The sequence below is a fragment of the Eupeodes corollae genome, chromosome 1 (assembly GCF_945859685.1).
Source record: "Eupeodes corollae chromosome 1, idEupCoro1.1, whole genome shotgun sequence".
In the NCBI taxonomy this organism is placed as follows: domain Eukaryota; kingdom Metazoa; phylum Arthropoda; class Insecta; order Diptera; family Syrphidae; genus Eupeodes; species Eupeodes corollae.
Genome location: NC_079147.1, coordinates 75082598 through 75095235, shown reverse-complemented (window position 1 = coordinate 75095235; position 12638 = coordinate 75082598). Strand labels below are relative to the sequence as shown.

The following is a 12638-nucleotide window of genomic DNA, read 5'->3' as shown; positions in this document are numbered from 1 at the left end:
TGTTAAAATGAACCTGTTGTTTATTTTACTTTAGAATTAGATTTTCATCAACTTATCATTTTGTTTTTTTTTTTTAATTTTTTTTTTTGTATTCAAATAAATTATTTATTCTTTTCTGAATCTTCAAACTGTTTAAGCGTGTATTTTTTTGTTTTAATATATGGCAACTCTTAAAACAGGTCTGTGTGCATTTTTCAGTTTTTTCCTTTTTGCGCACACATTTTAATGTAGTTAAGCCTATCTATAAAAAAGTCAACAAAGACACCAACAACTCAAGACAGCAAATTTCAATTAAATTGGACGTTCTTTCTGATATATTTCAGGAATAATTTGTTAACTTTTTTTAGAGTATTATACAGACACCAGTACATCGCATATTTCAAATCAGATCAAACTCCAAACAATCTTTGGTATAACAAAAATATTATGACCACACATTTATAAGAAGAAATGATGTGAAAATTATTTAATAATGTGATCTTTTAACTAGACAGTTATTTAAGAGGGAAATAATTACTCAGAACTTTACTTACCTATACATAATTGTATGTTAGCTGTGTATACCATGTCTACAACAGAAATTCATAAGTTTTTCAAATGATTTGTAAATATGACACATATAAGAATTAGTTTCTTTTTAAAAAAAAGTTTTCGATTTAAATTCCGATTATTACAGCTAGTAGTACAATAGAGTACCAGCAGGGGGTTGGAGAAAATCGTCTGGCTGACCTTTACCCGCAAACACCGGATAATGTGGCATGTGTAAGTGCGTCTATCGGGCAATCTCCGAGGCGTTCAGCACTTAAACAGTTACATATAATGCGGATCGCTTCTGTCACATGATTAAAACCTTCCTTCAACCAAATTTAAATCAGTTTATTAGAACCACAAAGAAGTCTGGTTTCAACAAGATGGAGCCACATCACACACTTTACGGCGTTCACTAACCATCTTGAGAGAGATATTTCCAGGGCATCTTCGTTCTTTACGATAAGACATTACCTGACCACCAAGGTGACCCGATTTACTTGTAATTTTTTTCTTTGGGAACATTTAAACGCCTAAGTCTAAACTCAGCGCCCAACATCTTTACAAACACTTAAGAAGGCAATCAATCAGGATGTGGCAGCCATTACACCACAAATGACTCGACGAGCAATGGAAAACTTCCAGGAAAGGCTTCGTAAATATATTAGTAATAGAGGGCAATATTTAACGGATATAATGTTTAAAACTAAGTAATTATTTTATTTAATGTAAAATGGCATAGTATTTAATTTAAAAAATTCAATAAAATTTGTCAGCTAAATTGTTTATTTATTTGTCATCGCCTTTTAAAATATGGGAGATCTTTTTGCCGGACCCTGTACATTAATTATACCCATACCAAAATCAAATCAAATGGGGTGGCGCAACAGTCCGTTGTGAACCAGGGCCTAGTGACTTACATCTCTCAACCATTCCTGTGTGCGAGTACTGTTGTCAGGAATGGAAGGGACCTACAATTTTGGGCCGAATCCGAACGGCTAGTTTTGAGAAAGCACTTTTTCATGACAAGAGTTACTCTTGAAGGATTTGTCAATTCCTCGCAAGAGGCAGTACCCGCGAAAATTATTTTTTTTAAATTAAGGTGGCACAGGCAGGGATTGAACCCAGACCCTTTGCATGACAGTCCAACGCACTAACCATCATGCTACGGGTACTACAATTATACCCATACCAATAGCTCCAAAACATTGAGGTAAACCAAGTTTTTCGAAACCATTCACATTTTCCTTAATAATTTGTTCAGTAAGTGTATATGTGCTTGTAGAAATGTTGTCACAATAATGCATACTGTTGATATTCCTACCCCAAAGATAGCTGAAACTGTCTTATATTCCGCGGATGATCCCAGTGTTTATATTGTAATGGATTTACTTTTTTGTAATGGCATACACTTCTTAAAGTTTGCACCTTGCATTTCCAGATCCTTTTGTTCATTCTGAAATGTTGTTTGAAATAATCATCATCGTTTACTAACATTTCACGTTCCCAAAAAGTGCTGGTGCGTACCTGCATAAAATATTTAGATATATAAATAGCTTCCTATTAATTGAATTGTTATAAAAAGCCTACATTTTTCCACATATTTCTTTGTCAAACACGATTTTCTATTAAAGCTTTTCTTTTCCTTCGAAGGTCCAGGATTTGCAAAAGAAAACTACGTTTTTTATGATAGAGGCTTGAAATAATGAAAAAAAGTTTAACAAAATCTTCATATTTTGTTTAGGTATTAAAAATAATTTTAATTGGTTAGAATTAATTTTTTCACAAATAATTTGAGAAGAACAAAACTTTTTCTTACAAATTTTTCCATCCATCAATACAAAATTTGACAGACGGTATCAAACAAATTTAAATGTCAAATGAAAACGTGTAAATGGTCGGTGTGAACTATTTTGGGTTTGGTGTGAAAAGCCTATAAGATTCCAATTAATCCATACATCCGGGACAATCAGAGGATTTCATATAAATTTCCAAAGAGTTACCAAACGCACCTAGAAAGATGAAAATTTTTATTGAGTTTCTACTGAATTCATTCATTCAAAAAATCTATTTTGCGCTTTCATTTTTTGACAGATTCTATTACAATCGTAAAAAAACATACAAAACATCGCATTCGGTCTTTTTTTCAATTATATATGTATATGTAGTTTAAAATAGTAATAAATAATAACAAATGCCCAATACGAAATGTATTGTTTTTGTTTTGTTAAATGACATTTAGTCTTTGCAATTCTTTCAACTTAATTCTATTCTAAGAATTTATCATTTTCACTTGAATCTTCTAAATTTCTTTCTTTTTTTTTTGGTAAGATGGGAGAGAGTTAAATGTGTAAATAGTATGTATAACAGAACCATTAATTTTTTCCCCTTCCAGTCGTCACCCTTCCCCGACAACACACTATGGAGTTTTCTACAACCAGTGGTCCAAGTAATATATTTCGTTCATTTGGAGGACGAGAATTACAATTGAACATTATTGACTACAATCGCGATTCGTTCGAAATACAAATCATCAATAAAGATTACTCAAATGAAAGAAGCTTTCGCCTCAAGTCAATAGCTACTCTAGCTGTTACCTATTTGGCCTACATTGCGTCCACCACAAGCCGGCTACTCATTGTTGATGTTTTGTCACTCTTTACTTTGGGATTTTTAATATACACAACCATTGAGTTGGTTAAATCAGGTGAGAAGTAAAGCATTGGATGATGATTGGAATACTGAATACTAAGTGATTGACTTTGATTGCTAGAGAAAGTTCTATTCGTGGCTGAATTTGCTTTACAAATAACGACGGAGAAGTTCCTGTCTCGCAAGAGTAGTCTTTTTATCCCATCCAACAATATCAAAGATGTGGTAATCAACGAAGTTATAAATGATGTAAGTATACACAGGCAGAAACCATAGATACTTGCAGTTTTTCTTATAACACTTATTACAGCTCGCAATCAAGTACGTTCTTATAACAAGGACGAGAGGGAGTCTTAGTCATGACAAGCCCATTATAGCCATGTTCAAGGTAAAAGAATACAATCCAAATTCTTGTGATTAAAAAACTAATTTATTTATTTTCAGTCTCTGCAGCCGCGGATTGAATGTCTGGAGGTAGTATATTCTCATTTTCTCAAGAAACTAGACATTGAAAGATGAATAAATCATTTTACACTAAAAAATAAAGTCGATAGCTGTACCCAAATCCATGCACTCTTTTTCTATGTCTTCGGTCTGGAATGAAAACATTTGTTTATTTATGTTTGAAGTAAAAGTTTTGATTGTACCTTAAGTTTAGGATGGATATTTTGATTGCTGATAGACAGGTTGATTTGGTCTGGGATTTCTACCTCTGTTACCGGAATATCTATTTGCACTTTCAACTGTGTAAAGAATGTGTAATAGAAGGTTCTGTTGGAATTAATGTTTGCAAATTTCTTACAAGGCGTTTCAGCTGAATCGACTGGGAGCGTTTGAAGTATCTACTGTAGATTGATGGAATTTCTGTGCGCAAAGTGATAACTTCATCTTGTAGTTTCTTTATTTTTAACAAATATTGAAGTTCTTCATCTGAAAATATAAGTTTTTTGTATATTTTTACTAATTAAAGAAAATGAAAATATTTACCCATTTTGTTGTTTACGTTTTTAAATGCTAACTGTCAATATTTCATGAATCTGCAAAGGGAGCTGTCATTTCAAATGATATTTTCTTGAAAATCATAATGGACGTGTTCAAATTATTGAGTTCTGCTCGGTCAGAACTGGCAAGTTGTTTATAAAATCCTAGATTTGTGTGCATAGTTGATAAAAATATATTAGTAAGAATGAAAGCCGGGTTATAGAAAACACTTGCATCTATTTTCTTATTCAGAAATTATGTGTTTTATCCTCAGTAGATCCTAAAAAAAGGAGACCTTCTAAACTGCACCAACTATAGAGGAATCAATCTTATTAACATCGCTTACAAAATCTTCTCTGCCGTAATATGTAAACGTCTATCGTCAACAACCTAATAGGTCCTTATCAGTGTGGTTTTAGACCAGGAAAGTCCACAGTGGATCAAATATTCACATTACGGCAGATCCTGAAAAAAAAGAACACCAAATCGACACCCACCATCTTTTCATCGATTTCAAAGCCGCATCTGACAGCATCTACAGGGACGTATAGAGCCATGTCTAGTTTTGGAATCCCTGCCAAACTCGTCCTTTTGTGCAGGATAACAATGGAGAACTCAAGCTCCTCCATAAAAGTTGGAAACAACTTAACAGAACCTTTCGGTGTCAAAAAAGGTTTTAAACAAGGTGATGCGCTGTCATGCGATTTCTTTAACGTCAACATAAAGGGCAATACCTTTCAAAAGCCTATCAAATTACTAGCATAATTATACTGATGACACTGAAAAAATCGGAAGAACTAAGCGAGATGTCAACGTTGCTTTTGTGAGTATTCAGGCAGAGGCGGAAAAAATGGGTTTAACAGTTAATGTTAGACACTGCGTCTACCTATAGGCTCCACTATGAAAGCAGAAAACAGCACCAGTGCTGAGATGACACGAAGAATAACTATTGCTAACCGCTGTTTCTTTGAGCTAAGAAAGCAATTGAGTGGAAAAGTAATCTCTCGAAGGACCAAAGTGTCTCTATATAAGACCCCTATTATCATCGTCATGCTATACGGTGCAGAAGCGGATGAAAGAACCTTGGGTCGGTTCGAGAGAAAAGTTCTTTATGTGATCTACGGTCCCGTATGCATGGAAGGGGAGTTGAGGAGAAGATGGAATGACAAACTGTACGGGTTGTACAGTGACGTAGACTTAGCCAGAAGGGTAAAAGTCCAACGACTTAGATGGCTGGGTCACGTAGAGCACTTAGAAACCAATGCTCTGGCCCGGAAGGTCTTCGAATCCCCACCCACAAGATAGCGCAGTCGAGGATGACCGCGGATCAGGTAGGGCACACAAGTGGAAAGTGACCTCACCCAGCTTGAAGCGCGAAACTGGAGACATCTAGCTAGGGATCGAGATAGATGGAGAAGTTTGTTGGGTAAGGCCCTAGTTCACACAGGACTGTAGCGCCAACTTTAGTAAGTAATTAAGTAAGAACTTATGTGTTTTATAGAGTCAAGTTCCATCAATTTCATTTATTATATAAATTTGCCATGGTCGTGGACTGAACAACAAAGAAAATCAACCAAGTGCAGTATAAAGGACCACACTTATTAGCATGTGATATGTTATCTATCAAGCTCACAAATAATAAGATGAGTGTGAACCAACATCAAACTTTTTGTAAGGAACAGTATCGTGACTGTTAAACAATTGTTCTTGGTATGTTTACCATTTTATAGGGTATCCTCTCCAGAAATAAAAATTCATAACTTTAATTTAATTTTTCAATGTTTCTCGTCTTATTTTGTCGGTGTGTCATTTACAGAAAGAGTACGTCAATAAATAATGTGCTTGCTCTACTTTGTGCTAAATACTCACAGGTCCGCAAATTGAACAGACCTTAAAGTTCTATGAGAAACTAAACAAGCCTTTAAAATCAAAATGACGTAATTTGTCTGCAAACAAGTCTGTAATGTCATACCACACATAATCAGCTGTTTTCGAGTGGATTTTACAAATGAGTTGTTTAAGGTTTGAGTCTTTTTCAAAGCAAAAAGCACAGGTAAAGTGTTTTTGATTCAATTGACTGACTAGCAAAGGCACTACACAATTGCAAATTGTTTTCCTTGCGGGAAAATTTATAAATACATTTAATTTTGTTTTGTTTACAAACAAATAAATTAGCACCACTAAGACCTAAACAAATCCAATTCATTTCCCATTCCTCAACAGCACTAAAACAATAAGCAGCTCTCTAAAATAATATAATTCCAAGACCAAGAAGCACGATGTTTTGAACGAAATTTTTGCGGGTGAGTGCTCAAAAATAAATTATTTTTTCATCTATTGAATATAAATTAAAATTTGATTTGTAAATAAAAACAAGAAAAACCTATTTTCAATAAATGTGGTTTCATTAAAAGTTCCGCGTGTCAAAAGAACGATTTTTAACAGGAAAAAAAAAGTTTAATGAATAAATTAAGATTTTATTTTTAGATCATTACAGCATAATAGAGTCTATGTAGCTATGCATATGTACATAATCGAATGCTGTATTTTGTATTTGTTAAATCAAATTAGGTTGCCTTGTCGAAGGTCGGGTGCGGCAAAAGATTTGTCACCATGATGATGATGATTCCAAAGCAGTTCAATGGTCGGCAATTTGTTTACTGCATTATGATGAATGTACCCACTTGTTCTCTCTTCTAATTCGTGATTATATTTTTAAATTTAACAAAATAAATAAAATCAAATAATTCGATTGACTGAGTCATCATGAACATACATACTAACTTATCTAAAGTGAGTTTTTTTAGATTCAATTGACTTTAATAGTTGAATCGGTCATAATAATCAATCGACTTTTCTGAGTCGAAAATAAATTGATGAATTCTTTTTTGCCTTAAGCAAACTTTTTGTCCTAGATTATTAACCTTAATAGAAGGTATTTTGCCTATATTACGGTAGTAAATAGTTGCTACATAATAACAAACTTAACTTACCTAAATAAATTAAAATAAATGCACGACTAGATCGCACGAAATTGATATTAGGCAAATTAGGATAAATATTTAGTATAACGAAACATGCTTACCTACAGCTAAATACAGTTGTGGTCATATAATTTAGCCACAAAACGAACAAAAATGTTTTTCGTAATATACCTAATACTTCTGTATCAATTGGGGTGTCTTAACTTGAACGAAAATCTTATCTATGTTAGAAAGATAAAGGTATGTCAATTGAATAACGTTTGTTATACAATCGGAGATAGGTTAGGTTATGGTTAGGTTATAGTGGCTGTCCAAGATGGAACGGACACACTTAGGCCAGTTTAATGGCCCATTGTGATACCACATGAATCTTGAGGCTTCCTCCTAAGCTCAATGGAACCAGTTAGAGTCTCTTACGAAACGTGAGAGGCTGATTATCCCGATATGATTTAGATCGTTTAGATCGTTAAAGAAGAATTCTCCTAGGTAATTCTTGCGTTTTCGAGCTAGAGCAGGGCATGTGCAGAGAAGATGAAGAACCGTTTCTTCCTCTTCCTCGTCCATACAGCTTCTGCAAAAGTCATTTGAGAATACGCCTAGTCTCATGGCGTGCTTTCCTATTAGACAGTGTCCGGTTATGACACCTATTATCGAGCTTATATGCGATCTGCTTAGAGAGAGCAAGCACCTTGAACGTTTTAAATCCAGTGTTGGCCAGATCAATCGGAGATATTATTTAAACTAAAAAACCACCCAGGTTGAGAAAAGCGGACTTCTTCTTGATTGAAGATTCAGAATATCGGCACAAACCTTAAGCAGGTGTTTCGAAATTAACAACCTGAATAAAGGCATTGCTAGATTTAAACCAAAGTATTAACCGAAGACACGTTTGGCGCTACAAAATAACGAATCTGAATTTAACATCCGGCGCCAGTCATAGCTATCTTTGGTTTTCATCATTGAAATCCATCCTTATAAATTTCTGTCATTGAAAAAAAATTCCTGATATCCACCGAAAAAAATTTAACTGACAGAAATCTGTCATTGGAATTGTGCGAAATAGGAACCCAAATCAGTGGAACGATTCGTTTCACTTTTGAAAATGAATTTCTACCCGGAAAATAGAAAAATATTTTTTTTAGAGAAAAATAAATGGGTTAATACACTTTTTTTTTCAAAAAAAATCTTTGTGCGATATGCGATCGATGAATATATAATTTTCATTTCTAATCAAAGAGAAACACCATCAAATATCGATTCAAATTTTTTTCCGGATCGATTTCCATGATAGTTATAACTGGCGCCTTAGTCAGACTTTTTTTTTAAAACAATTTAACCATAAATAAATCGAAAAGATACTCTTAGTTAAGCACCTTAGGCAATCGTTCACCTTATCTGAAGTAGGTTCTATTATACAGATTAATACAATAATAATTGGTTAATTCTGTTAGGGACATTATTTGATCATTATGATTTTGTCCATGGTTTCCCGTTAGCTTGGATTATTCTACAAAATAACGGCCCGTAACAGTGCACTGTGGTCGTCAACCAATTATATTGCAAGTAGAACTTATTCATCGTTTAAAAATATATTTAAAATTAAGTTTAAATAAAATAAATTACGTTTCAAGTTAAACAAAAACAACTTCTTAATTGTTTTTACACTGTAGTAACTCTGTAACGGTACTTTTCCCGTCAAATGACAATGTTATTATTAACCTTTTTTACGGAAGTCTTTTACTTACATTTAAGTTAGTTTCCTTCTTCTCATCAAAGTGAAACAAAAAGGAAAACAATCGTCAAAAATTGGGTTTGTTGTCATAACGTAAGCAAAAAAGTAAAAGGAAAGCAACGAGAGAAAAATTTTGCCATTACCGCTGTTAAATTTAATATTATTGAAGCTATCGGTATTGAAATATTGTTACAGGATTCAACTAGACTTAGTATTTTTTGTATCTCCAGGTGGAAATGGTAGCAATTAGAAGAAAACTTTGTTTAAAAAAAATAATAATATATGTTAAGAAGAAATGATAATTTTTTAATCGGTGGTGACTTAAACTGTAGACATCAATCGTGGGGTTGTCTGAGAGCGAACTGTTGGGGTAATATACTAAGTGATATTATTGCAGTTAACAAATCGCTTACTTTGCTACACACTCCCGAACCGACTTATTACCCAAGTTGCGCATGCTTAAATCCCTCAACTATTGACATTTTAATTTCAAATAATGCTTTTCGTTTTTCACAACCTGTTATCATGAATGACTTACGTTCAAATCACTTGCCAGTTTCCACTAGCCTTGAGAATAATGTAAGCCAAAGTAATGTGGTCCCTGCAAGTTATAATTTTTTTTACTTCATATATATCTCAAAATTTAAACCTAAGTAGTATATCTATCGATTCCATTACTTCTGAACAGATTGATGGTCTCATGTATTCGTTTATGGAAGCTGTAAATAGAGCAGCTGATTTATCTATTCCTAAGACCCAATCCTTTCATTCAAGTCAAATTATATTACCCGAATATATGTATCTTACCATTGATTTGCATGCGTAACTCGGAAAGAAGAAAATGGATTCGGTTTAGAATCGATATTTTTAGGAACAGCGTTAAAATTTTGAACGCAAAAATAAAGAACGAGTTAGACATTTTCAAAAATAAAAAATGGAATAACCTCTTATCCAGTTTTGATCAGGGATCCAAACGTTTTTGGAAGGTGACAATTGGAAAGTCAATGGCTGTGTTCTGGTTACTTAATCTGAAAAAGTAACCACATTGACTGACTGTTTTTGCCAAAATCATTTACTCTCATCTCATCTCAGTGACATTGTGCCTGGAAATATTGTTGAAGATAAGATTATTGAGCTCAATTCCTTACCGAGTTACGTAAATAGTAACAACTTTTTTAAAAATAATTCTGTAAAGGAGTTGATTAAACAATTAAAAACCCAAAAAATCATCTTGTCTTGATGGAATGAGCAACAGGTTGATTAAAGCCTTATGACCAACAGCCACGAAGTATCTTATAATGGTTTTCAATTGTTGTATGATTCTTTCGTATTTCCCAAATGATTAGAAGAATGCAAAAGTTAGAGCTATCTGCAAACCTAGTAACGATTACTAAACCATATCGAGGTTGCAAACATATACCCTAATGAGCAGTTTGGCTTTAGAGCTTTAAGAATTACAAATCACGTCAAAAGTAACCTTAATTTAAAATGTTCGACTGGTTTGGTAATTTTGGACATTGAAAAAGCCGTTGACACTGTTTGGCTCGACGGCGACGGCTTAATTTACAAACTTATGATGTTTGGTTTTCAACGCATCTAATTAAATTAATATAAAGTTTTTTACAAATAGAAAATTTGTGTAAACTTTATTCTTTATGATATAGTTAGTGCAGTTCCTCAGGGATCTGTGCTGGGACCCGTACTTTTCAACTTTTATGTGTCCGACCTGCCATCTTTGGAAGCAAACACTAAATTTGCTATGTTTGCTGACGACAGAGCACTTTTTTCGTCTAGCCTATTGCCTTAATATGCTCTCAGTAGTCTACAATGCTCACTTAATACCCTTCAAAACAATTTTCATAAGTGGAAAATCAAGGTCAATCACCTTTCACTTTGTCTGAAAACCGGAAATACCTAGGGGTAAAACTTGACAAGAAACTGAATTTTCACAAACATATCGCCAACACGATTAACAAAACTAATCTTTTAATACTAATTTTATACCCGTTCAAAAACTGCAAATCAGGTCTTGGTGTCCATAATAAAATGTTGATATTCAAAACTACTTTTCACCCTATAATTACTTATGGTGCTCCAGTGTGGTTTGACTGCGCGTTTTACTTGAAAAAGCTTCAAAGAGTGCAAATTAAAATATGAAAATTAATGCAAAATTTGCACAAGACATTATTCTTCAGTCAGGCTTCATCATAGGGTTTATGTTAAAAAACTCAAACTTTCAATTTATAATTAGCAAGGCGGAACTTTTGGCGATAAAAGAAGTCTTGTCCTGGCTCAAAGCAAACGTGATGTCAACATCTGATATCCGTATTTTTTTTGATAGCCAGGCCGCTATCAAATCTCTGGACTCTATCTCTACAAACTCTATAACAGTCTATAATTGTCGATCATCTCTAATGGAGATGGGTGCTGGGCCATAGAGACAATCCAGGTAACTGTAAGGCAGATGTACTCGCCAGGTACGGTATAGTACAGCCCATCCTACCACGTTTGGCAAGTACTGGCATACCAATCGCTACTTCTAAACTGCTGCTAATGCAATACGCTGTGAGGAGGGCAGGCACCAGGTGGAACAACATCACCACCTGTCAAGCCGCAAAAAAGATCTGGCCAACACTGGATTTTAAACGTTCAAGGTGCTTGCTCTCTCTAAGCAGATCGCATATAAGCTCGATAATAGGTGTCAAAACCGGACAATGTCTAATAGGAAAGCACGCCACGAGACTAGGCGTATTCTCAAATGACTTTTGCAGAAGCTATATGGACGAGGAAAAGGAAGAAACGGTTCTTCATCTTCTCTGCACATGCCCTGCTCTAGCTCGAAAACACAAGAATTACCTAGGAGAATTCTTCTTTAACGATCTAAACGATCTAAATCTTATCGGTATAATCAGCCTCTCACGTTTCGTAAAGGACTCAAGCTGGTTCCATTGAGCTAAGGAGGAAGCCTCAAGAATCATGTGGTATCACAATGGGCCATTAAACTGGCCTAAGTGTGTCCGTTTCCATCTTGGACAGCCACTATAACCTAACCTAACCCTAGAAGGTGTTCTTATTCTGATAATGAGCTAATTCTTAATTTTTATTTAGTTATTTTATTTATATCGCTTTGGGCTTATGTGCAATCTTTAGTTTTTCTCTTAAGAATAATTTTTTCTCAGCTAAATTATTTTTTATATTCGTATTAAGTATATATAAACATATACGCAAATGTAAAAAGTAAAAGGAAAGAAACTAGAGACGTACGATAAGAAGCTTCTTTTTATACTTATCAAGTTAAATTCCTTTTTATCTTCGGAGCATCACCATTCACGTAATGACCGAAATATCCGTGCAACCGTGTATAAAAAGTTAAAATTAAGCTTGCTAATGAACACATAACACAGGATACATCTTCTTGGAAAAGGTGGAAATACATTGTTAATTTCATTTTTAAGTTAAAAATAAAATTTTAGTGGTTTATCATTTGACCAAAAATGTATAAAAAATTAAAAAGAGGAAAAACCCATATAAACTATTCAAAAGTTATCTTAGTAGTTTTATCTATTTGAATTTTTATATTAATAGTTGTTAGAAGTAAATGGTATTTCAAATAATGAAAATACACGCCTCGCTATTGTTGTGTTTAATATTTTCTAAATCGATATTGGTATTGTTATTTTATTTTGCTGAGCCGGCTAGTCGAATACAAATTTCTCATATTTTAGTGAATTTTTATAAATGATATATGTACTATCAATTAT

General features: G+C 33.8%; 1 protein-coding gene across 1 annotated transcript; it reads left to right on the top strand.

The window, feature by feature from the left end:
- Positions 1 to 2644: 2644 nt before the first annotated feature.
- Positions 2645 to 3749, top strand: LOC129939647 (uncharacterized). Its single transcript, XM_056047738.1, has 5 exons — positions 2645 to 2854; positions 2924 to 3235; positions 3302 to 3429; positions 3491 to 3568; positions 3625 to 3749. Exons 2-5 carry the CDS (start codon positions 2950 to 2952, stop codon positions 3697 to 3699), a joined length of 567 nt encoding a protein of 188 aa, XP_055903713.1. The 5' UTR covers positions 2645 to 2854; positions 2924 to 2949; the 3' UTR covers positions 3700 to 3749.
- The last annotated feature ends 8889 nt before the right edge of the window (positions 3750 to 12638 follow it).